General features: G+C 43.0%; 2 protein-coding genes across 2 annotated transcripts in view; one reads left to right on the top strand and one right to left on the bottom strand.

Annotated features, from left to right (window-relative positions):
• The window catches only part of slc30a6 (solute carrier family 30 member 6), a 107,767-nt gene extending 101,361 nt beyond the window's left edge, over positions 1-6,406 (bottom strand). Inside the window, exons 1-3 of the mRNA XM_035992581.1 lie at positions 6,200-6,406; positions 4,981-5,027; positions 1,876-1,962 (exon numbers count right to left, since the gene is read on the bottom strand). Of these exons, the coding sequence (XP_035848474.1) occupies positions 1,876-1,962; positions 4,981-5,027; positions 6,200-6,383 (318 nt within the window). The 5' untranslated portion in view covers positions 6,384-6,406. The remainder of the gene's footprint in view (positions 1-1,875; positions 1,963-4,980; positions 5,028-6,199) is intronic.
• A 10,945-nt stretch (positions 6,407-17,351) lies between these two features.
• On the top strand, positions 17,352-26,055 carry LOC116065574 (sulfotransferase 6B1-like). The gene is made up of 7 exons (XM_031321113.2): positions 17,352-17,654; positions 17,766-17,878; positions 19,773-19,862; positions 20,039-20,165; positions 24,436-24,530; positions 25,528-25,684; positions 25,903-26,055. The coding sequence occupies exons 1-7, from the start codon at positions 17,459-17,461 to the stop codon at positions 26,028-26,030; spliced, it is 906 nt and encodes a 301-aa protein (XP_031176973.1). The 5' UTR covers positions 17,352-17,458; the 3' UTR covers positions 26,031-26,055.
• Positions 26,056-26,693: the final 638 nt, after the last annotated feature.

The raw sequence follows: 26,693 nt of genomic DNA, 5'->3' as shown, positions 1-26,693 counted from the left end.
GAATAAATATATTTGTTTGTGTTGCAGCGAAGTGTCAGTGCCGTTTCATACGTACAACATTTGGCGGCGGGGGTTGTTCGGACAGACCTGCCCCCACTGCTAAAAAAAAATCCTAAAGGAGACACTGCATAGTGTGTGCGGTGTCCGAAATAATCCCCAGACTGAAAGCCAAGTTCATTCATTTGCTCACCAGAAACGTGTAGGGCTGTGCTCGACTGAAGAAATTCTTAGTCGACTAACACTCATTCAATTGTATCGACTAATCGATTAGTTGATTTAATCGACAGTTCTGTAAATCTGAGTTTCTCCACAAAGAGTCATGCAATAGCACCACTTTAATTCTTGTGTTAACCAGAGATGTGCTCGTACGTTTCTTGGAAATAAGTCATTCAGCATGAAAAAAGCATAAAACATGACTAATCGACTAAAGAAATCTTAGTTGACTAAGACCAAAACGACCGATTAGTCGACTAACCGACTAAGAGGGAGCAGCCCTAGAAACGTTATTCATTTTATAACGTCGGCCCTGGAGGTAACATAATTTATATATATATATATGCTATGTTATATTTGATATGGTATTACGCAATTGGGCATTGTGCAATACAGAAGTTATTGACCACAGCGTGAGTTAACGGGATCATTATTAAAATTAAGTGCAATATGAGGGGGAGGATGTGTTGTGGGTTCTCTTCTGTTCTTCTGTGATTGGAAGGAAAAGTAGGGGGGGGGGGGTATTGTGTGAGGTTTATTAAGGTAGTTACACACCAACCAGACGGCCGACCGTCGGCAGTAAAGCCAGTCGGACTGATCAGTCGGGTCCCGAGGTCCAAAAAGTGCCTCAGAACACACTGAGGAGTGACTTGAGCGTACGCTCTGCGCGTGCGCGAAACGTAATACGTCTCCATAGCAGCAGGCGGCGCTGCTCTGTATTTTTTCCCAGAAAATGAAAACCGGCAGCTGATTGGACGAACGCGTCACGTGGTTCTTTTTTTCTCCGGAAATTCACAGCCAGACTGTCATGGCGGCTCGTTCAGAATACGATCTCATATTGGACTAAAATAGTTCACCGAAACGTGTTTCTGGAAACATTTTAAGAGAGAAATAGGCCGTGCAGTTGCTGAATCTGTCTTCATTTCAGATCAACAAAGGTCAGTTTAAAAGATTTTCGTCAGATTTTGAGAGACGCTCGCCATTTCCAGGTGAGTCCCGACTGTCCTGTCTCTGACTGAACATGTCAGGTCAGCCAAAATGAAGGCCGACGGCTCCTCCAACAGACGACGGCACGGGACACACCGAACAGACTCGAGTCACCGTCCTCGCCAGACTGTCCGACGGCCAATAATCGGCTCTGTGTGTCAGCGCCCTTAGACTTTCATTGAAGCATTGGATGAGATGATGTATGATTATGTTTCTATGTAGGTTAACTGTATGTTATTGTGTGTTTATGCCCAAGATGAATTTCTCTTATAGGAGACAATAAAGGCTTATATCTTATCTCTTAGCTTATCTAACAGCAGACAGCTTGCGTATCGCTGATGGTATTTCACTCTGAAGGCTTCACCCCTGCTGCTTTCGCTGGAACATGGTGACCTGCTAGGGAAACAGGATTACCGGAGGTGTCTGGTTTTACGAGTCTGTGTATGAGCCACAGAATCTAAACCAGATTACGGCACAACGAGATTAAGAAGTGAGGATTCTCCAGACGCTAACTACAGAGTGAAAAACCAGGAGAAAAGACGAGGTTCGGATGACAACCAGGCGGATTTAGTCGGCTGATTATAAAAGAAATGAAGCCAAAAAGTACCAGAGATGACACGATTAGATCTGATTTGTAAAAAAGGGAACAGAGTGTGACTTTTGGTTTTCACTTACCCGTCTATCTGAAGTGACCAGTCTGAATTCTTGCTTGAGTTTTCCAAAGACGGACTTGTGCGTCTTCCTGAATGGATGAATGGTGCCCTGCAAATTAAAACAAAATGAATTATAATTACCTCACAGCCCACATGTCAAACAGAGCTGAACACAGTGCACTTTATATGTTTTAAAACTATTTATTACAACTTTGTATTGTTTTGTTGAAGCTTTATTGTATTATTCTTCTATTTCGTTGCACGGTGTAAGCCACACGTGTCAAACTCAAGGCCCGAGGGCCAAATCCGGCCCCTCGTAGATTTTGATTCGGCCCGCAATATGAATTTAGCTTCACAGTAAATTTTGGCCCAGTTTGAAAGCTTTTTTGCACACCTCTTTTTGTTGGGCAGGTGCGTAGGATATGATCAAAAATAGCAGATCAAAAGGCACACTGACCATTACGCATGCAATCATTTATTTAGTTATTCACTAAAAGAATTCATATCTTTGGGCTCTGAAAAAACGGCTCGAGCAACTATATCTACAGTGCGAGGTGAATGCAGGATCCCTAAACGCAGGACAACATTTGGAATAAATGCTTTTTCTTGTGTGGCCGCTCGTCAGTGGAATATGTTGCCTACAGAGCTGATAAGAAGCACAAACTTTTACACGTTTGCAAGACAGGCAAAGACATGGCTTTTGTCAAATCAAATTTGTACCCACATGTGACCGGATATATGTATGTGTGTGTATGTGTAAGTGTGTGTTCTGAGGTCTAAAAGAGTAGATTTGAGTACATGAAAGGTTTGAATATGACCTTTTTTATATTATTTATTTGGTCAATGTAAATCTCACTATTCATGTATGTATGATGTATTATGTATTTTAGCTACGATCAGCCTGCCCAGGGACTACGGGTGAAAATTAGCTCTTGAGCTAAAACCTGGTACTATGCATCTCTCCTCTTGAGGTTAATGTTTATTGTACGCTGTCCTTGTTTCTCTAAATAAATAAATAAATAAAAGAATTTAGAAAAATACAACGTTTTGGTCTCAGACCTTCATCAGGTAAAAAAATAATAAATAAAAATAATAATAAAAATAATAATAATAATAATAATAATAATAATAATAATAATATTTATTATAATATTTTTTTACCTGATGAAGGTCTGAGACCAAAACGTATTTTTCTAAATAAATTATTGCTTGCGTAATGGTCAGTGTGCGGGACTTTTCTCTAAGCCCAGCTTGTTTGAAATCGCTTTTTCCCCCCGACGTTTGTGACGCCTTTTCTGACGTTTTTGGCGCTTTTTTGTATGATAGCTAAGGATCTTTTTTGCTGACTTTTTTGGGGGCTTTATGAGGCCCAAAGTGTAAGTGAGAAAGCTAAATGAGACAGGCAATAATACAGGAAAATGATTTGACTTTTTCTCTTAATTAAAAGCATGTCAGTAAACTAAACATGTCTGGTTCTTGATGGGATTCTTATTTTGCAGTCTGGCCCTTAAGTGAAGTTGAGTATGACCCTCCAGGAAGCTGTCTTTACTGTCTTTCCTGTCTAAACTAACTTTTAAACGTGAGAATAGATGAGACTTCATTTTAGCGAAGAAATGGTGTGCAGTGAAGTAAAATGCCGGCTCAAGTATCTCTGAACAGTCGTCAGGAACGACGTTTAGGACCATTTAAGTTCATTAAATCTGTGGTATTACAGCAGAGGTGGAGGCAAAGCGTGACCTGCGCTGCCACCCAGTGGTGTGTCAGTGTAACTGATTGAGTTCAGCTGAACTGGATTCTACAGTTTTCAACTTGCAAAACTGACTGACGGAGAAGTTGGAGGTTGAGGAAGACGACCGGAGAAGACACAGAAACAACAATCCAACATATCTGCAGAGGATTCTTTTCTTGAGGGATTCAAAAACCACACAGGCTCTTTGCATAAGCTTTTTTAAAGCTGTACAAGTGTCTTATACAGCAAGAAAGTTATCAAAGTAACTCAAACTTTTGCAGCATTAGAAGGCTGATAATAACGTCCCCTCCCTTCTTAAACAGTCCACATTCCAAAATAATCAAACTATTTAACCCTAGAAAGATCAAACATGGCTTTAAATACTTGTGGAAAACTGTTAAAACAAAATTAAAGCAATGCAGAAATTATAGTTTTGTCATTTGCCCTAATTTTCTACGGAACCTCCAAAGTATTTTTTATTTAGATATTTCAGAGGATATTAACTTTTGTTAACAAGATATAGTTTTTGTCACACTAAGTTCTTTAACTTCTTGATACAAGAACAAACAACTAGTGTAGCATATCGTTTTTTTAATTGATAAAAAAAAGTCTATTAGCTCATTATTCAAAGTTTAAAACCATTCTTAAAATCTAGAACTACTATACATACCAGCCCAGACAGACTTTAAAGCTATAGTGTGTGCGTGCAGGTTTTAACTGGATGGTGGGGGTGTTGAGGAAGATCATTGCAGAGGCGACGGGAATGAAAACTGAATCCAAGATGCTGCTGCTGATCAAGATTTTTGCTCTCTCTCTCGCTCTCTCTCTCTCTCTGTCTCTCTGTCTCTCTCGCTCTGTCTGTCTCTCTATCTCTGTCTCTCTATCTCTGTCTCTCTCGCTCGCTCTGTGTCTCTCTGTCTGTCTGTCTGTCTGTCTGTGTCTCTCTCTCTCTCTATCTCTATCTCTGTCTCTCTATCTCTGTCTCTCTCGCTCGCTCTGTCTCTCTCTCTCTCTCTCTCTCTCTCTGTCTCTCTCTCTCTGTCTCTCTCTCTCTCTCTGTCTCTCTCTCTCTCTCTGTCTGTCTCTCTCTCTGTCTCTCTCGCTCGCTCTCTGTCTCTCTCACTCGCTCTCTCTCTCTGTCTCTGTCTCTCTCTCTCTCTCTGTCGCTCTATCTCTCTCTCTCTCTGTCTCTCTCACTCTCTGTCTCTCTCTGTATCTCTATCTCTCTGTCTCTCTCACTCTCTCTGTCTCTCTCTGTCTCTGTCTCTCTCTGTCTCTCTCTCTCTCTCAATTCAATTCAATGTAGCTTTATTAGCATGACTGTAGGTACAGTGTTGCCAAAGCACAAGCAAAACAGCATAACAATCTCTCTCTCTCTCAACCTCCGGAGACACTCACCAAGACGTACGTGTCCTGCTCATGCTTCTTCCTGTGCATGTGGACATCTGTGGAAGAATGCAGAAACCACCGTCAACGTGTAACAACATCAACAACACACAACCTGAGACACAGCACCACATGGGGAAAGCTCATACTGTTTTTTAAGAAACAAATACAATGTTTTATGATAATAAAGAGGTTTACTTCATAGGCTGTGTACTCGTGTTATCACATTATCTGGGTCACATGACAGAGATTCAACACGTTAATTTGTTTGCAAAAGTAATATATAAATAAACAGTTAAATTTGACAGAAAGAGACAATTATATTGTTAAGCACAACTGTGTGTGTGTGTGTGTGTGTGTGTGTGTGTGTGTGTGTGTGTGTGTGTCTGTGTGTGTGTGTGTGTGTGTGTGTGTCTGTGTCTGTGTCTGTGTCTGTGTGTGTGTGTGTGTGTCTGTGTGTCTGTGTGTGTGTGTGTGTGTCTGTGTGTGTCTGTGTCTGTGTCTGTGTCTGTGTGTGTGTGTGTGTGTGTGTGTGTGTGTGTGTGTGTGGAATCTGGTGACAGAGGCGGACCACATCGGCAGCTGTTAGGTAAACACAACATACGGAAACCTGTTAGTGTGGAAACCAGTAGGGCTATAACACCGGAAACAACCAGAGCTACGGTGAGTTGTTGAAAACCTTTCTTTTTAGTAAACTCTGTGAACACAACCAATGTTGTCAATGCTTCCGTTAAGGTGTAGAGCCCCTGGTGATACTGGGAGTACAGTACAGTATACCCACTAGCTACAATACATTAGACTTCACCACTGGTTAGTTAGTTAGCTATTTAACTTGTTGACATGTGTTTGTAAAGTTAACAAATAAAACGTAACAAAAACTAATTAACCTCCAGGTGATAAACTGGACCAAATTACCTCCATGACTTAACGTTACTTAATGTTTTAAGCGCTTTTGTAGACGTTAAAGTTAAACTGCCTAAACTGGCTGACAGTTGGTTCCATGCTAACGTTAGCTTCATTAGTGATAACGTTACACAAACGTGACCAAACATTAGCATTCAACTGAACTGGACCATTAAAGACAACGCTATTGTGTGAAGTGTCCAGTCGGCTAGCAGAATAATCTGAAATATTCGCTAACGTTCACAGCTAAACCCAGAATTAGCTTAACTTAGCCTGTTTGACTACGTGTTGTTATCCGTTAGCCTGTTAGCCTGTTAGCATAACAAACCTGAATCGTTGATGTTAATGACATCCACCGACACCATGTCAGGTTTGTCCAGCGGCCCCACTTTCCTCTCGGTGACCCCGGACGGCACCACGTCCGGCTTCGGCCCCAACTTTCTGGGGTAAAAGTCCCCGGTATTATGGTAGGAAAGACCCGAAGACGTGGACATCATTCCGTCCATCGCCATTTTGGACTTCCTGTGCTACTTCTTCTTCCTTATGGGTGATTGGCGGTTGGCAAACAAACGTAAGGTGCGTTACCGCCACCAACTGGACAACCTAGATACACCTAGATTATATTTACTGAATCAATTGTTAACACTTTACAATAAGATACACAAAAAAATAAGTAGTTACTGTTTTTCAGAAGGGTAACGAATGATTAGTTACCCTTTTTCAAAAGGGTAGTTACCCTTTTGAAAAAGAGTAACTACCCTTCTGAAAAAGGGTAATGTAAGGTATTTTATTGTGTAACTCAGTTGATGCTTAGGAGGAAGTTGTAGTAAATATAGAGCTTTTATTTTGAAGGGAAAAAGGGAAGTGGAGAAAGGGGTTGTACTTTTTGACGTTTGATTGTGTTGAACGGGAAAAAAAAGAGATTAAAAGTGAGACGTGCAGTGCCGTCTTGGTTCTGGCATTGGAAGCCCGTGTCTTCATTTTAGAGTTAAACAGTGAGTCTATACAATATAAGAAACGCTCGGTTACAGTAACTACCCTTTTGAAAAAGGGTAACTTTATAGGTATACATCAGAGATGGCAAAAGTACTCACTTCCCGTACTCAAGTAGAAGTACAGATACTTGTGTTAAAAAATACTCTGGTAAAAGTAACAAAGTACAGGCTTGGGATTTTACTTAAAGTATAAAAGTAAAAGTATCCTTGCGAATGACAACCATTTTTTATGCAAAGCTACCTGGACCACACAAATGTTACTAGAGTGCAAGCTGAGAAACTTCAGTGGACATGGAGAAAAGGCTCTTTAGATGCCATTGGCTACATTTGAAATGGATGTCTGCCAATAGGCCTAAAACATCACATATAGGCTATGATTATTGTGACAGAGACTGGGACTCCAGGTTAATAAGATTCTGACTGAGTAGCAAGATATGAATTCAACTGTGATTCTGTGAGAATTCACAGATCCAGTTTCTCTTTTTTAATCTTCCCCTTAACATTTAAAGCAGGGGTGTCAAACTCAGTTTCCCAGAGGGCCACACTGGAAAAAGAGAATCACATCAAGGGCCAGACATGTAGAGTTTATTGACATGCTTTTATTTCATCAAAAAAGTAAAATATCTTTTACTCAATTACTGCATGTCTCATACAGTCTTCTCACTTACACTTTGGTCCACATAAAGCCCTGAAAAAGTCAGCAAAATAGTTCCAAAGCCATCCTAGAATTTAGCAAATCAAGCAAAACAATGATTACATTTTCTAAGTAGGCTACCTGTCTGAATATGCAAACTCTCTGCTTCTGAGGGAATTTCTGAGTCTCAAAGTCGGCAAATTTGCCAAATTCTGCTTTGAGTGTCACGTAATTGCAAGTTGAAAAACAGTTTCCCATGTTTTTGGTTTGGCGCACAACTAGGTGGGCCAAAATTGATTGTGAACCCAAAGTGATATGAGGGCCGGATCAGAATTTGCAAGGGGCCGGATTTGGCCCGCAGGCCTTGAGTTTGACACGTGTGATTTAAAGCAGGGGTCTCAAACTCGCGGCCCGGGGGCCAATTGAGGCCCGCGGGCTGATATTTTGTGGCCCCCCCTACTTGACATCAAAGTTTAGTGTCAGTGCAGCTCGCGCGTTGTTCTGAAACGCACCTTTTTGCTGAGTCGTTGCGTGTGCCGCGCTTGCCACGCTTTTATTTTATTTTTTTATCACTTACGGGCTACCATAGCTAGTCTCGTGACTGCGGCGTTTGTTGTCAGCGGTTGTCAAGCTAGCCAACCGTGAAGTACCTGGGGAAGGATCAACGTTAGTCGCTTGGTTGAAACGTGTTCCAGAGTGACGGAAAATATCTGCCATCACCCAGTTCCAGTCACGTCTCTCTCAAAACGTGCCGTGAGGAGAAAGGTTGGCGACGAGCTCAGGCAATTTCAGTGAAAGTGGGAGACGGAATATTTTTTCTATCGAGCACAGGAGCACCCTTACATGCCTCATATGCACAGAGAAAGTTGCGGTGTACAAGGAATATGACATCAGACGTCATTACTCAACTAGACATGCTGAGGAGTATACAACATACCAGGGAGATGAGAGAAAGAACCGGGTCTTAAAAAATGTCTATTGAGGCAACAAGATTTATTTAAGAAAGCAAACAAAGAATACTTTTGTTGAATACTTGACGCGGCCCAGCCTGACCCACACTCCCCCCAGGTAAATTGAGTTTGAGACCCCTGGTTTAAAGGAATCTACATGTATGTATGTGTTCATAGTGTTTCGGTTGGCACAATTTGCAGCACATTCGCCAGGAGTCATTCTTGATGCCTACTATCTCAAACATCTCTCTCAGATAAGGCCAAGGATGATTGGGAATGTCTTGCTGCTTGTCTGCCGAATCTCTGGGACCCTTTTCAATCATATCGCCGTCCATGCTACTATGTACTAACGTTACCACCATCAAGCCGCAGTGATTTGCCGCGAATAAATGCCGCCGAATCTGTCGAGTCGTCTTGTAGTGGTGCCTCAAGTGCAACGTATATTCCCATTCAATTAGATTGAATTTGGTATTGATGACGCGAAAAATAATAATGGTAACTCCACTGAAATTATTATTATATTTTATACTAAAGTAATGGGCCAATTTTGTAAAATTTAAGGAGTAGAAAGTACTGATATTTGTGTCAAAAATGTAAGGAGTAAAAGTAAAAAGTCGGCACAAAAATAAATAGTAGAGGTAAAGTAAAAATAGCTGAAAAATCTACTTGAGTACAGTAACGAAGTATTTGTACTTTGTTACTTCCCATCTCTGGTATACGTGCAGTTTAGTGTCCCAAATTCCCCATACAATGTCTTTAATTAACTGTTTTGTGTTATTTAAGATATTTATAAAATATCTGGTCATGCCAGATGTAATTATTCCACTAATTTTTTAAACAATGCAATTACCTGTTTGAGCCACCAGGGGGGCAGTGCTCCTCCTGCCCCCCCCCCCAGCAAACTCCAAGTATGGGGTCAGACCATCTGCTAGGGGGCCGAGACTGAGAGCTACATGGATAAATATGCACCAAACAAGCCACTTTGAAATTTTGCTCTTTTCATGAATAAAAAAGTTGGGTGACCCCCCCACCCAGACAAAAAAATGTTGGATGACCCTCCCCTCAGCATAAAATAAAAAGACATGACCCTCCCCTATTTCCCTCCGGTGGTCCATTCCATAAATACCGAACGGTCCCTAAACTGCACGTATACCAAAGTTATAATATGCCTCATCTGCTTTTTTTCCCCCAAAGCTCTCCTGTGCTCATTTTTCTTACTTTTTTTAGCAGACTAGACGCATACACGGCGCATTGCTGTCCACTGTCAATATCATTGTATTTAAATCAGTATTATGTAGATATTCCATCAATTCCTTAATTTCGTTCCAGCTAATCCAGATTAAGTAGAGTGCGTAGATTCAAAATAGTTTCTCCAAATTCACCCTAACATGTCCCTGAACATTTTCCTCCGTGACCTAGTACTTTTTGCAATGGACTAGTAGCCTACATGCTTTGCTACATGCTTCTCCACCAGAGATTTACACAGACATATTGGGGGGCGCAGGGGCTCAAGTAAAAAAAGGGAACTTCCTATAATTATTTATTACAAAATGTAAACAAAATATATTAACATAACTCTGACTATCTTACCAATTTTTTTGAAATCCCTCACACTTATGCAAGTTTTAATATGCTTACTCAACAGATTTCTACAAAATAATCAGTTCAACTTCACACAGAGCCCATGGTCATCTTTAGTATTCACTATGGTTCATAACAACAGCAGGCAACAGCAAAATAAACATTAGCACAATGTGCATGTTTTCAGTGCTACTAGGCCACACATATGCAGGCTCATTTAACAACCAAATATTGTCTGTTGCTGGGGTCTCTTACACACACACACACACACACACACACACACACACACACACACACACACACACACACACACACACACACACACACACGTTTGTTTCACTATCTTTGTGGGGACCCGTCAATGACATAATGCATTCCCTAGCCCCTTACCCTAACCCTAACCACACACACACACACACACACACGTTTGTTTCACTATCTTTGTGGGGACCCGTCAATGACATAATGCATTCCCTAGCCCCTTACCCTAACCCTAACCATCACAACTAAATACCTAACCTTAACCCTTACCCTCACCCTAACCATAACCTAATTCTAATCCTAATCCTAAAACCAAGTCTTAACCCTCAAACAGACCTTTAAACTTGTGGGGTCCAGCATTTTGGCACCACAAAGCTTTCGGGACCCCACAAGTATACTGTATTCCCAGTTTTTGGACCCCACGAATAGTTAAACAAGGACACACACACACACACACACACACACACACACACACACACACACACACACACACACACACACACACACACACACACACACACGTGTTTGTTTCACTATCTTTGTAGGGACCCGTCAATGACATAATGCATTCCCTAGCCCCTTACCCTAACCTTAACCATCACAACTAGATGCCTAACCTTAACCCTTACCCTCACCCTAACCATAACCTAATTCTAACCATAATCCTAAAACCAAGTCTTAACCCTCAAACAGCCCTTTAAACTTGTGGGGTCCAGCATTTTGGGCCCCACAAGGCTGTACACACACATCTACACACACACACACACACACACACACACACATACACAGACACACACACACACACACACACAGACACACACACACACACACACACACACACACACACACACACACACACATTTACGTTTAGGGGATGGGAATCAGCAGAGGCCTCACGATACGATATCATCACGATACGATATTATTTGTGATTCTAAACATATTGTAATATTCTGCGATACATTGTAATTTATTACATTTTCCCAATTTCAAATTATGTCCCCAAAACAAAACTTTGTCAACATCTGTTTTATCTAAAAAGATACATTTCTCTGTTTGTTCATCTCACTTCAATAATAATAACAGTATTGCTGCAAAATGGGATTATCAGGCAGACAAACTGACCAACACACACACACACACACATATATATATATATATATATATATATATATATATATATATATATATATATATATATATATATATATCGATACACAAACGCCAATTATCGATATTTTTTGTGTATCGATACAGTATTGCCTCGGAAAATATCGCGATACTATGCTGTATAGATTTTTTCCCCCCGCCCCTAAGGTGAGTATGTACGTAGGTACAAGTACATACGGACCCTACATCGTAGCCTGACATGCACCTTTCCAGATGTAACATTGCAGCGACGCAGACCCATCAACTGGGATCGTGGCTTGGTAGCCCTACTCATTTTCAGGTTCTCTTTCTCCGTGAACAACATGAAATCAAGGGGTCAGAAGGCACAGAGGAGACACCGCTGGAGTCTGTACTCGCTCCGGAGCTAATGCCCGTCACTCTCTCACTGTTATGGGATGGCTGTGTTCTCCCCGTCCTGTGTGTTGTCTTTTTCCCCTTTCCCCTGTTGTCTCTGTCTGTGTTTGTCTTCACCTGAAGTTGAGAGGCATGGCTATGGAGGATCTGGGTCAAGGGGCGTGGCCATTCACTCCTGCACAGTTTCCACACAGCTGCAGGTCATTCCATTTCTCACCTCAGCAGTATATCTCCCTGGGCTGTTCACCTCTTCGGCGCCAGATCGTTAAACTACTCTCGTGGTTACTTGGCTCTGTGCATCCTGCGCGTATTTCTTGTGTTTCCTAGTATTCTGTTTAATCCTGTTGTCCTTTGTTCAGATCCCGCTCTGAAACTGCTGCTTACCTGCAACTTACCTGTGCGACCTGCTTGCTGCCTCCCCGCTGAGACCTGCATGTTGAGCCGTTGCTCCGTCGCTTCTGCTGTGCTGCCGACTTCCACCCTGCACTGCTCGCTCACATATTCCTCTGGATTTCTCTCGGTGAGTCAAGACTGGATTCTCTCAGACTGTCTGCTCCGAGTCTCAGTTCTGCCCGGGATTCCTCACTGCCTGCCTGCCTCGAGCTTCATTACCATCCAGAAGCTACACAGCTCAAACCTCCCCTCTTTGCTCATTTAAGACTGACAATAAAATCAAATAAACACATCTAACTGCTATCTGCCTCTGTGTGTGTTGTCTCCGTGTTTTGGGTCAAACAGCAAACTTAACACTCACTTGCTCTGCTACACACTGCCCACAAGTCAAGTGGGTTTTATTGTCATTTCAACTATACACACTGTAGTGAGACGAAACAACGTTTCACCATGGATCAAATGGTGTTACACGCTGAGCACGCTGAACACGCTGTTACATTTAAAATATATAAAAATGACATTTGAGACAGGCTACATTTAGTGCACACACATTATAGATTATACATAAAGTGCAATTACTACTTAAAGTAGAGCATAGATACTTTATTCATCCCGAAGGAAATGTTAGGCATCCAGTAGCTTAGACAACCATAACACAAAAAAACACACATATATCTCACATACATAAAAATCACTCACAGAAATGTAAAGAGTTAAAGGTGCTATGGTAGAGTGTGTGCAATGGTGGTAGTGCAAACGTGAACAGTGCAGTAATTGAACAGTGCAATAGATTATTATTAAATATTAACTGACTATGAAAAGACAAGAATGTAAACATTATAGAATTGCTTGACAAACAAAAGAAATAATATACCTAAAGAACTATAACAGGGAATAAGTTATAAGATGTAGATGTTATGACCACAGTCCAGATTGTGTAGGAGGGCTAATATCCTATAAGACAGTCAGGTGTACAGCAGACAAAGTGATATAATGGTGATAGGGAGTGAGAGAGACAGGCACATGCTGAAAAGTCCATTTCTCCCCTCCCCCTTTGTGTGGTATTGAAGAGTTGGATGGCCCCGGGGGACAAAGGACCTCCTCAACCTGTCTGTTGAGCCTGACAGTGACAGAAGTCTGCCACTGATCATGCTCCTCTGTTTAAAGAACGTCCTGTGTAGTGGGTGGCGGTCATCGTCCATCGCCAGCATCCCACTCATGGTCTGTTTCTCTGCAGTTGCTCTGAGTGACTCCAGCTCGATGCCAACAACAGAGCCAGCTTGCCTTACCACCCTGTTCAATCTTGCGTCTCTCTTCTTAATGCTGCCTCATTATTATTACATTACACGTCATTTAGCTGACGCTTTTATCCAAACCGACTTACAATTGCTATATATCAGAGGTCACACACCTCTGGAGCAACTAGGGGTTAAGTGTCTTGCTCAGGGACACATTGGTTGATGTATCACAGTGGGAATCGAACCCGGGTCTCCCACACCAAAGGCATTTGTTATATCCACTGCACCATCACCACCCCACAATCGCCTCCCCAGCACACCACAGCATAAACAGCAAAACAGGACACTGGCAATGACTTGCAAGATATATCGACTCAATATCGTTATCGCGATATCACGTTGCTAGATATTATACCGGAAGTCTCGCGATAATTATGCAATATTTTGTTTTATTTGTGAAGCGTTGCATCCCGCCCAACATGTACCCAAAGAGTGTAGAAGTAACAAGAGGAGAAACTCAATAGAACGTTGTGTTGCATTCAGTCCAAGATGGCGGAGCTGCACTCAATAGAATGATCCATTGCAAGCTGCAGCACAACGTTCTATTGAGTTTCGCCTCTTGTTACATCTATACTCTTTGATGCACCTCTCGAAAAATACACATCACTTGGTAGCGTTGCATTTCCCCCAACTCATTTCCTGGTTCTCCTTCTCCATAAACAACATGAAATCAAGGAGAGGGTTAACTTCTCCTGCTACAGATTTCCCACCGTGGTCAGAAAGAACAGAGGAGACACTTTGTTTCTCTCACTATGACTCTAGAGTCGCTACTCACTCTGAAGATAATCGCTGTCACTCTCTCACTTCTTCCTCGCTCTATCACACACACACACACACACACACACACACACACACACACACACACGCCGGCCTGACGCACATACCAGCGCACAAGTATAAACATCAGCTGCGTGGAGCCTCCGCAGAACCATAAATCAGTGAAGAAATAGACAGAGACAACAAAACGAAGCGAAAGAAAAGAAAGGAGCTAAAGAGAGAGCGAAGGGAGCCAGTGGAGCAAAAAGAACACAAAAGTAAGAAAATTAGTTTTTCTCAGGGAGACGACAAAATAACAGAGATTGAAGAGGAAACTTTAGTGGCCAAAAGTAATGCCTCCTCCTCGGTAGCTTGGAAGTACTTTGGCTTTAAGCTAACAGATGTTGCATTGCATTTTTTTATACTGTAGTGTATAGACAACCAGTACAACATGTCCTGTTCCGTAGACATGCTCTTTATTTATTTATTTTATACTGTCCAACCAGTACAACATGTCCTGTTCTGTAGACATGGTCCTTATTTATATATTTATACTGTCCAACCAGTAGAACATGTCCTGTTCTGTAGACATGGTCCTTATTTATATATTTATACTGTCCAACCAGTAGAACATGTCCTGTTCTGTAGACATGGTCCTTATTTATATATTTATACTGTCCAACCAGTAGAACATGTCCTGTTCTGTAGACATGGTCCTTATATATATATTCATGTTGGACCAGTCCAATATGACTGTCAGTTGAAATAAACCTTGTGTTGTAAGAAAACTTGTTTTATTTGTTATAAATCTATTTTGATGCATTTTCCCATAACTTTGGTAATTTTACATATGTTTAAAAATATCAAAATTAATATCGATATCGCAATATTCATTATCGATATCACAATATCACATTTTTTCAATATCGTGCACCCCTACAATGACTGACTGGTAAAACATCCAGAGGAGCTTTCTGCAGACATTGAATGACCGCAGCCTCCTCAGGAAGTAAAGCCGACTCTGCCCTTTCCGATACAGCGCATCCATGTTGGCTGACCAGTCCAGTTTGTTGTCCATGTGTACCCCTAGGTACTTATATGTGCTGACCACCTCCACATTGACCCCTTCAATGGAGACTGGTGGCATATGTGGCTTAGATCTCCTGAAATCCAGCACCAGCTCCTTGGTCTTTGTTGCGTTCAGCTGCAGATGGTTGAGCCTGCACCATTGCACACAGTCATCCACCAGGTTCCTGTACTCGTCCTCCTGTCCATCCCTGATACACCCCACAATTGCACTGTTGTCCGAAAACGTCTGCACGTGGCATGACTCAGAGTTGTAGCTGAAGTCAGAAGTGTACAGGGTGAACAGGAACGGTGAAAGCACAGTCCCCTGAGGCGCTCCGGTGCTGCAGATCACAGAGTCTCTGAGAAACAGTCCTTCAGCCTGACGAACTGTGGTCTCTCCTTCAGGTAGTTTCAGAATCAGAATCAGAATCAGAAAGGGCTTTATTGCCAAGTGCGTTGCACATACGAGAAATTTGTCATGGTGTTATTGGTGCATGTCACACATTCAAATATAAGAAGGATAAAAGAATATAAACAATATAAGTATAAACATATTACACACAGTAAGTATTAATAATGATAAAATAAATGTAAATAAATAGTAAAATAAGTTAAACAGTAGTAAAAAGGAACGCTACAGCAGGGTAGGTACAGTGGCATGAGGAGCCAGAGGTGGGGTGTGGAGAGAGTCAGGGGGGGTTCCGGGCCTCGTTGATAAGGCTAGTGGCGGAGGGGAAAAACTGTTTATGTGGTGTGTGGTTGAGGTCCTGCTGGACCTCAGCCTCCTGCCAGAGGGGAGTGACTCAAAGAGCTTGTGTCCGGGGTGGGAGGGGTCAGCCACAATCTTTCCAGCACGCTTCAGAGTCCTGGTGGCGTATAGGTCCTGGAGCGGCGGCAGATTGCAGCCAATCACCTTCTCAGCTGACCGAATGACACGCTGCAGTCTGCCCTTGTCCTTGGCAGTGGCAGCAGCGTACCAGATGGTGATGGAGGATGTGAGGATGGACTCAATGATGGCTGTGTAGAAGTGCACCATCATTGTCCTTGGCAGGTTGAATTTCTTCAGCTGCCGCAGGAAGTACATCCTCTGTTGTGCTTTCTTGACGAGGGAGCTGAATTTGAAGTCCTGGGAGATGGTAGTTCCCAGGAAGCGGAAAGACTCCACAGTGTCTATTGTGGAGCCGCAGAGGGTGATGGGGGCAGGTGAGGCTGGGTTCTTCCTGAAGTCCACAACCATCTCCACTGTCTTTAGAGAGTTGAGCTCAAGGTTGTTTTGGTTGCACCAGGTCACCAGTTGGTCAGCCTTTGTTATCCAGGATACCAGGTGAGCATCAACCCCCATCTGCACAAGCTTGTCTCTCAATCTGACAGGCTGAATGGTGTTAAAGGCGCTGGAGAAATCAAAGAACATGATTCTCACAGCACTTTTCCCCTTGTCCAGATGAGATTGCACTCTGTGCAGTAGGTATATGACGGCATCCTCCATGCCCATCTTCTCCTGGTATGCAAACTGGAGCCGGTCGAGTGAGTGGCTGACGGGGTCTGAGGATTTGAAGTAGCAGTAGCTCCATTGTCTTCATCATGTGTGATGTTAGAGTGACTGGCCTAAAGTCATTTAGTTCACTGGGATGTGGCTTCTTAGGAACTGGGATGAGACATGATGTCTTCCACAGTGTTGGTACCTTCCCCAGTCAGAGGCTCAGGTTGAAGACATGCTGCAGAGGCTCCCCCAGTTCCACAGCACAGGCTTTGAGCAGTCTGGGACACACTTGGTCTGGGCCGACTGCATTACTTGGGTGAAGTCTACTCAGCTCTCCTCTGACCTGATGCGCCGTGATGATGGGAGGAAGGGGGGTCCCATTGTTGAGTATTGGGGGGAGGGGTGCATCTGTGAATGGTGGCTGGTGGCTGTAGGCTGAAGTGCATGGAACCACACTGTCTGTGGTAGCAGCAGGAGCAGGGCAATCAAACCTATTGTAGACTGGCTGAGCGGGTTTGCCCTCACCACATTTCTCTGCAGGTGTATTTACCTACTGCTATACTATTTAAACATTCCTGGTTCAGTTGCTTCTGGATTATTGCCTCTGAGTTTGTGATCTGTGCAGCTTCACACTGTGCTGAATCAGGATGACCAGCAGCGACTTTGTCACCAACATGCAGTCCAGGATGCAGACGCAGATGGAGATTAGGGACGAGGACAAGCTGTACAGGTACAACGGGGTGTTGTACCCGCGAACCTTTCGCCCCGAGGAAACTTTTAAGGCTCTGCAGAACATCGAGGCCAGAGAGGATGACGTCATGCTGGTGGCTTACCCCAAATGTGGTGAGAGATTTGACTGATGTTTCCCCATCTGTTAACTGTGATGCAGAGTCATAACATAGGTGTGTGTGTGTGTGTGTGTGTGTGTGTGTGTGTGTGTGTGTGTGTGTGCAGGTTTTAACTGGACGGCGGGGGTATTGAGGAAGATCATTGCAGAGGCGACGGGAATGAAAATTGAATCCAAGATGCCGCAGCTAATCGAGCTTTATGGACCGGACGTGGTAAAGGTACTCAATGGATGCGTGTGTGTGTGTGTGTGTGTGTGTGTGTGTGTGTGTGTGTGTGTACGTGTGTGTGTGTCAGTGGTGGAATGTAACTAAGTACATTTACTCAAGTGCTGTACTTACAGCTATGGTGTGTAGTTTCTGTCCACCCCCATGAGGAATTCTAAGTAATGACAACAAAACTGTCGGCGCGTCCACATGATACAAGCCTTCCGTGATGGCGCACCACACCCCCCCACTCCTCCTCCACACAGTTGCTAGTAGCCAAGGAGGACACGGAGGGTTATAAAAACATGATGGACTCTTCAGAAGAGGTCATTATCTTCACTTGAGTTTCTGCGGCGGGAAAGTCCCCGGACGCCACAATCTTCTGAATATAGTCATACTGAGAAATACGGAGAGAGTTGTGTGGAGCTGATAGTCTTAATTAGCTTTGTAGCAACTCATTTGGCAATGGCTTGAATGTAACGGACGTTCATTAATATCAAAATGTTACACACTCAGGGCCCTATCTTAACGATCTAAACACACGGCGTGAAGCGCCTGGCGCAGGTGCGTTTAGGGCGTGTCCAAATCCACTTTTGCTAGTTTGACGGTGGAAAAAAGGGTCCGTGCGCCGGGCGCATGGTTCTAAAGGGTTGTACTTAGTGTCTTCATTAATCAGAGGGGTGTTTTGGGCGTAACATGCAATCAACCAATCAGAGATCATCTCCCATTCCCTTTAAAAGCCAGGTGCGTTTGGACCTTGGAGCATTGCTGTTATGATGGAGGATTTGCACCGTAATATTTTTATTTGTAATCTTCTGCATGTGTGTGTGCTGCTGTGCGTCCCTGTGTGTGTAACAAGCATAGTGTGCACGCTGTGCACGAGCCTAGGAGCATTTTGGAGATGGGCGCAGGTTGCTATTTAAACAACGTGGGCGCTGGACGGGAAATTGACAACTGTGTCGGTCTTAAACTAGCAAAGACACTTGCATCGGGCTTTGCGCTGTGCCGGGTGCAAGATAGGGCCCTAAAGCTTTAAGTTTTAATTTGAAGTACTTTTACTTGAGTATTTTCTTCTCATGCCACTTTCTACTTCACTACATTGATCTGACAGCCAGTGATGATCTACCACAGTTAAAAGTTACCTGCTCCTTGAAAGCAGTTTTTATTTCATCCATTTTCCTCGCTTTGCAGGAGTTCTTCGTTTGTGACGTGCCTGATACTTCTAGTCTCTTATCTAATCTTTTAAGATGGATCTAAATAACTAGGTTGATGATTGATCACATAATCATACTCGTCCTGATCATGTTTAATTCACAATAACAAAGCGTGTGATGAACAGCAGCATATAAAAGCATATTGTAATAGATAAAGATTAGGGATGTCCAGATCCGATCACGTGGTTTCAGACTCGATCGGCATCGGACGTTACCCACCGATCAAGACTCGGATATATATGCATATATATTCTCATTATTTTTTAACACATCTATAGTTATATAGCAACGTGTGCGGCATGACATCACTTTGTTGCAGAGACGCTATTGGTTAAATGCCGGCAAAGTAGAACACGGAAGCAGCTTGAAGCGGAAAGCGCGAGTATGTCTGCGGTCTGGAGGTATTATAAAGGTGATGACAACAACATTGCCATAGCAAACTGTGAGATATGTAACAGAAGTGCTCTGTTTGTTAACAGAGTTGTTGAATGTTAAAATAAGGTGAATTAAATAAAAAATAAGGAACATCCTGGATCTGTTTTTTCGCTCTTCTTTATTCTTTTTTTATATATTATAGAAGTATCGGATCGGGACTCGGTATCGGTAGATACTCAAAATCAAATGACTCGGACTCGGACTCGAGGGCAAAAAAACCTGATTGGGACATCCCTAATAAAGATGATCTCCCCCTTCAGGTCCTGGATGAGACTCCCTCTCCGAGGTTACTGGGGACTCACCTGCTCCCCGACAACATCCCCAAATCCTTCAATGCAAAGAAAACTAAAGTAAGTTTCAACACCTCTGCACGGTGAAAGAAAAACAAAGTATTATTATCATATTATAGTGCAGTTTATCAGGTGTGAAAACAGTTGATTAGGCATGAAAAACTCATGATTTTTATTTCTCTTTTATGACGTTTTGATTTTCTTCTCTCCATATTATTTTTTCACGTGTTGTACAGACGCTGGTGATCTTCAGGAATCCTAAAGACACTCTGGTCTCCTCCTATTATTTCTATGACAAACTGCCACTCCACCCATCTGTGCAGTCCTGGGAATCCTTCTACTCCAACTTCCTGAGTGGAGACAGTGAGAAAACACACACATCAACATGTTATCCCCACCCTAAAAAACATCGACAGTAGCATTTAATAGTGTTAACTTTTGTAATGATACATCTTCTGATGCTAAGCCAGGGCACATCATCAGTGATGTTCCTGATCTCATTGGGTGTTTCGGGTCTTTCGAAACATCAGGTGACCCAGCTGAGGTTGATCAGGCCTCAGCTTGTGCCGTAGCAGCATTTGAAAAATGCCCTTCTCAGTGTAGGCCCCATAGAGGGACTTCCCTGCAAAGCCTCTGCACCCCACCTCCACCGGTAAGCACCTTGCCTTCCAGCCTTGGTTATGGCAGTTGCTGACAAGACCATTATATTTCTCCCTCTTCCTCTCAAAAGCTTCCTCCATTCGGTCTTCCCATGGCACAGTGAGCTCCAACATGACCAGGTTCTTTGTTGCCTCAGATACCAAGACAATGTCAGGTCTCAGGGTGGTCTTGATGACATGCTGGGGGAACTTAAGCTGTCTGCCCAAGTCCACTTTCAGCTGCCAATCCTGTGCTGTGTTCAGAAGCCCTGATGTTACCCTGGAAGATCTTTCTGGCTTCTCTCCGGCCCTGATGAAGCTGATGGTTTCCTTGGAGGGCTTTGACCTCCGGCAGCTGCTGATGGTAACCTGGATGCTCTCTGCAATTGTTTTACACCTGGTCATGCCGCCAGCGATACCGTCCTTCCCCCAAAGCTCTTGGGCAGCAGCTCAAGATGTGCTCAAGAGTTCCCTTTCTCTGGCACAGGGCACATCCTGGTGTATCGATCAGACCTCAGGTGTGCAGGTTGGACGGGCTGGGGAGGACGTCATAGACCAGGAACGTGATGCGGTGTGGCTCTGCCTGCCAGAGGTCAGCCCACGTGATCTTCCTCTCCACAGCTTGTTCCCATCTAGTCCAGGCACCCTGACGTGCTATTCCCATTGCTTTGCTGGACCTCTCCTCCTCGCCTTGAACTAGCTGCCTCCGCTCCTTCCCCCAAGCCTTGTCGAACCGGGGCCCTTGAAAGGTTCCTCCCACCAGGGCACCATGGCACAGCCGTGACTCTGCCTGGTCTACTGCCACCTCGGCCCTCCATTCCCTGCCAGTCTTGACCTCTACCCCTGCCCCGGAGACTTTGGGGTCCCTAGACTCACGGAAGTGCAGCACCTCTCTTGCGCGCAAGACCTTGAACTCCTCTTTGATGGATTTTAGCGGGAGCTGCAGCTTGCAAGTGTTTCCATAAAGGGAGATGCTGCTTAAGCTCCTCGGGAGTCCCAGCCATCTCCTGGAAATTTAGTTTTGGTAAATAATGTTCATAGTAAGTCAGATGCTTATTAATGTGCATTATTTTTTGCTTATATTTCAGAACCACATCCAACTTCACATGTAACGTCAAATACAACTTCATAGTTAACTTCATGTTGGAGTTGTAAATAAATCTTCCTGGATCTCAAAGTCAGACATCTCTGGTTCAAGTTCTTACTGGACCCCCTACAGCGGGCCGGTGTTTCAGTAGCCAGTTTTCAATAGTTTTTACAAGCCTATTGCCTATATTTTTGTAATATAATAAACACTGTTACACTTTTTGAAACTATTTCAGCTTGTGTTGGCCTATCAGTGCTTTCTGAACACATCAGTGTTAATTTCGTTGACGAAGAATATTCGTCAACGAACCTTTTTCACGGACGAAAACTAAATAAAAAGTCAGATATGATGACGAAGACTGTGAGGAAATATAACAGACGCTTTAGTCAACAAATAAAAATAAGTGAAAATGTTAGGGAGGGACGAATGGAGAAGAGATCCAATCAGAATCCTCTTTTTTGTGGGACAAGTTGGGAAGAAATCCAATCAGAGCGGATCTTTGAGGGCAGGTTGATTTATGCGGAAGCAGCAGAGCCATTTTAAAAAGCCGCGGCATATTCAGACGCAACTGCTAAACAAACGCAGCAGCAGTTACACAGGAGGACGAGTTTGCAGAACTTTGTACAGTTTCGAGGACGTTTTCACAACAGTAAGGTTGTTTACATTATACTTAGTTGTGTTTAGTTGCACAGTCTTAGTTACACAGCTTTGGCTGATTTCAGTTGACTTCGCTCGTTAGAAACGCGCTAATGTTCTGCAGTGCACCCGGTCCGAGGGCAATGACATGTCTCATGAACAACAGGAATGTCAGAGCTAGGTCTAGGACCAACCGTTAAATCTGTGTCTGTATTGCATATTTAAACCTTAATACCATTCCATAACAGACTGATGGATACTTCAAATGACCAAAAATTTGGGAGAAACATTTAGTCGACTAAATCCACTGTAGATTTAGTCGACTAAAATCTGCTAATATTTGGTTTACTAAAACTAGACTAAGACTAAAACTCTTATGATATTTAGTCGACTAAAACTAGACTAAGACTAAAAGATTTCAGATGACTAAAATAAGACTAAAACTAAATGGTGTGTTATTCAAAAGACTAAGGGCGTTTTCACACATACCTCATTTGGTCCGGACTTTCGGACTTTTCAGTTTGATCCGAACCAAAATTAGAGGTGTGAAACCTCCCCCGGACCACGGTCCGGATCAAAAGACCAAATTTTGGTCCGACCAAAAGAGGTGGTCTCGGTCCGGACCAAACTGAACCATGGTCCGGTTCGTTTACAGTGTGAAAGCATTTTTTGGATGGTTCGGACTTTCGGACCAAATAGAAGAAGCTCTGGCAGGCTCTCCTTGTGTTACAAGACCGGGGAAGCTCCTTTAAGGAATAGCTCGGTGCTTAGTGTGTAGACTACATGAGAGAGTGAGAGTGACGGTGAATGCGCTCAGAGGAGACAGCTGTCGGCTATCAGAGCTGAGAATACATCAGCAGTTTATTTGTTAAGTGGTAGTAAATGTACAGTGTAGGTTTCCGTTTGTCTCTGAATAAATTCTCCAGAAAGTTCCAGTGTCTTGCTTCTCAACATCACAACAAAACAAAAAGAGCCGCGGCAGTAGAGGAGAGCAGCAGTCAGTAGGAGAGAGCAGCAGTCAGTAGGAGAGAGTAGCAGTCAGTAGGGGAGAGCAGCAGTCAGTAGAGGAGAGCAGCAGTCAGTAGAGGAGAGCAGCAGTCAGTAGGAGAGAGTAGCAGTCAGTAGGGGAGAGCAGCAGTCAGTAGAGGAGAGCAGCAGTCAGTAGAGGAGAGCAGCAGTCAGTAGAGGAGAGCAGCAGTCAGTTGAAAAAACTCAGACACAGAGAGAGGAGAGAGGACGGGGAAGCCCGTCTACAAACCAATCAATTATAAGTATCTGGAGACGCAGCTCACGTATGTGATGACGGCAGGACGTAGTTTTGTCACGTAGAGATCTTTAGTGCGCTTGCATAACTGCAGTGTGAAACCAAAACTTACCGGATCAAATGTTACAATGGAACAAAAACATGAACCTTGGTCCGGACCTTGGTTCAGACTTTCATGTGTGAAAACGCCCTAAGACTAAATCAGAATTTGCTGTCAAAATTAACACGGGAACATATTGAACACACTTTTAAAAATGCTGCGATAATACCGAAAACCGTCACTATAACCGTGAGGTTAAATTTTCATACCGTTACATCCCTAAGCATTAAATATCTGGATTTGGCTGGCTTGAATGACATCCTGGCCCATTCAATCAGCCTCTCCAGACCCTTCAGGATCCATCTGGCTCCAGGCACTGACTCCGTCACTGTGAGGTCATCCATAAAGGCACGGATTGGTGGTTGCCGTGTTCCAGTCTTGTGTTCCTAATCTCATTGGGTGTTTTGGGTCTTTCGAAACATCAGACACCCTCTTTCAGGCAACCCAGCTGAATAAGCACTGTCTATATATATATATATTTATATTATTAACTGCTGAACCACGTTTGATGATGGTTCAGGCATGCATATATTACCAAAGAGGTCTGCAGGACTCAAGGGTTCAGGTCGGACCAACTAGAATATTTGGCAACAGACAAAAGAAAAACGTCTGGAGTCAGAGTCAACAGCCCTGCTGATGGAAATAACTTTTTTTTTTTTTTTTTTAAATTGGTCCAGTGTGTGGGGGTGCTGCATTGTAATCAAAGTATCCTAAAAATTACAATATTCCTGCTTCACAATGAAAGCTTGAAACAGTTGTATGCTTTTAATGTAAAGCAGCAGCAGCAGCAGAATATGATAAACAGTGAGGCAGATGCCAAATAAATATTAAACATGTGTACTGGCTGATCTAATTGTTGTTGTGGCGTGTGTGTGTGTGTGTGTGTGTGTGTGTGTGTGTGTGTGTAGTTGTCTGGGGGTCGTACTTTGATCATGCTTTGGCCTGGGAGAAGAGGATGGACGACCCCAACGTCATGATTGTCACCTATGAAGAGCTCAAACAGGTATACATCACACACTCATTGTTTCTTTGTGCCTGATAGAAAGTTGTGGCTTTTTAAATGTATAACATTACATAAAGTATATTATGTTTAAAGTGGCCATATTATGCTCATTTTCAGGTTCATAATTGTATTTTGAGGTTGTATCAGAATAGGTTTACATGGTTTAATTTTCAAAAAACACCATATTTTTGTTGTACTGCACATTGCTGCAGCTCCTCTTTTCACCCCTCTCTGTTTTAGCTACAGAGTGAGACCTCTCACTGCTGTAACATCTCTGTTGTCAGTCGCACATGCTCAGTAGCTAGGTAAGATCACATGCTCAGTAGCTAGGTAAGATCACATGATCAGTAGCTAGGTAAGATCACATGCTCAGTAGCTAGGTAAGATCACATGCTCAGTAGCTAGGTAAGGACTACATGAGCTAGCTAGCTGTTTCTCCAACTTCAGTGGTACAAGGCAGGATTAGCTGGGAGACTTCTTCTAAACGAGGGCACACTTCCAACTTTGCGTGGAATAACTGCAGAACAGGGACATGGAAGTAGTTCTATACAATTTATTTTGTAGATTAGGGTGAATTTGTGTGTGTTGTAGCAGTGTTTTGCCATTGAGAACGAGCAAGCATGCTAACGGTTAGCCCCCTAGGCCCCTCGTCTCGGCTAGTGACGTAGAAAGCCGTGCAGATTTTGAACAGCTCACCCAGAGACTGAAGACAGGACACATTCAGAAACCGTATCTCACTCTAAACAGCATGGATGGTTTTTTTTAACAAGTGTGTATGTGTGTGGAAGCACCAGAGACACAAAATAACTCCCCAAATCCCATAAAAAGTGATTTTTTTCATAATATGGGCACTTTAAAGGTCATGTTAACAGTTAATTTCTTTGAAAAATGATCCTGCAGAAAGTTAAGCCTTGCTGCATGGAGACAACCAGTCCCAGTCAACATTGAGTAGAAGTGTCCGTCTATAACGGCTCTGATTCTACTTCCTGTCCTGCAGGACCTGAGCGAGGGCGTGCGTCAGATCTCCACCTTCTTCGGCTTCAGCCTGACGGAGGCTCAGGTGCAGCAGATCGCAGAGGGGAGCACCTTTACCGCCATGAAGGAGAGCTCCGCCAACTCCCAGGGTACTATGGGAAACATCATCTTCAGAAAAGGTGCTAAACTGCAATTTGCGTATTTACTGCACATACAGTGCATACAGCAGCTCTCATTGTGGGACATGCTGTAATAAATACACGAAATAGATACTAAGTACTGTGCATTACTTTTTGTAGCTATATGTACGAGTGGTTCATGAGAACGACCTGCATAAGTATAAAATCCAAGAGAACATCAGAGGGTTGAACTGCGTGATATTTTCTTCCCCGAGCAGGCGAGGTCGGGGACTGGAAGAACCACTTCACACCAGAACAGAGCCGAGAGATGGACGACGCCTTCAACAAACACCTGGCAGGAACCAGGCTGGGAGACAAACTCAACTACCAGCTGTACTGTCAGTAGTAGTTCAGCTTTAAAGATAATGGGTTTATATTCCCAAAAAACAAAGATTCAGCAAAGAAAATAAAAGGTCAGCAAACCAATAAAATGCTAATAAAGTCATTTTAAACCAAATAAACTAATGTCTTTTATGTACTATTATGTGACTGCAATTTAAAATAACTCAACATGTGGTAATGATGTGGGTAAAAATGCACAACCTTGAAACTTGCTCCAAAGATACAATCTAATAAGTCCACATAATGAAATTATTGTCATTATATTGAGGGGTTGGACAACAATATAACGAAATTTGGGTGGCAGTTCCCTGAGGCAAAAAACATACAACAATTAAAGACATACAATCACTAATAATACAAACAATAATGTGCAAAGACAGCGAGGCTCAAACATTGGTTGACCTTTGTGTACAAATCAATAACTGGACACACTCCTTCATATTTAACTACACTCTTAACATCTAGTAGATCTGAACACAATCTAAGATCAAGTACATACGTACTGGATGATGTTCCACAAACTAAAACAGAGTTTGGAAAAACTGCTTTTTGTTACAGTGCTCCAACTTCATGGAATGAGTTACAAAATCAGCTAAAATTGCAGGTTTTTATTTCACATACTGAATTCAAGTCCTGCCTAAATCAAATATAACAACATGTTTGCGCT

Source organism: Sander lucioperca, chromosome 15 (genome assembly GCF_008315115.2).
Source record: "Sander lucioperca isolate FBNREF2018 chromosome 15, SLUC_FBN_1.2, whole genome shotgun sequence".
Lineage (NCBI taxonomy): Eukaryota > Metazoa > Chordata > Actinopteri > Perciformes > Percidae > Sander > Sander lucioperca.
Note: the sequence above shows the minus strand (reverse complement) of the source record. Positions and strands in the feature narration are given on the sequence as shown.

Coding starts and splice junctions, on each gene's coding strand:
- LOC116065574 (XM_031321113.2), top strand. CDS start 17,459: ATGACCAGCAGCGACTTTGTCACCAACATGCAGTCCAGGATGCAGACG. Junction 17,655..17,765: donor GGTGGCTTACCCCAAATGTG/GTGAGAGATTTG, acceptor GTGTGTGTGCAG/GTTTTAACTGGACGGCGGGG. Junction 25,685..25,902: donor AAACATCATCTTCAGAAAAG/GTGCTAAACTGC, acceptor TTCCCCGAGCAG/GCGAGGTCGGGGACTGGAAG.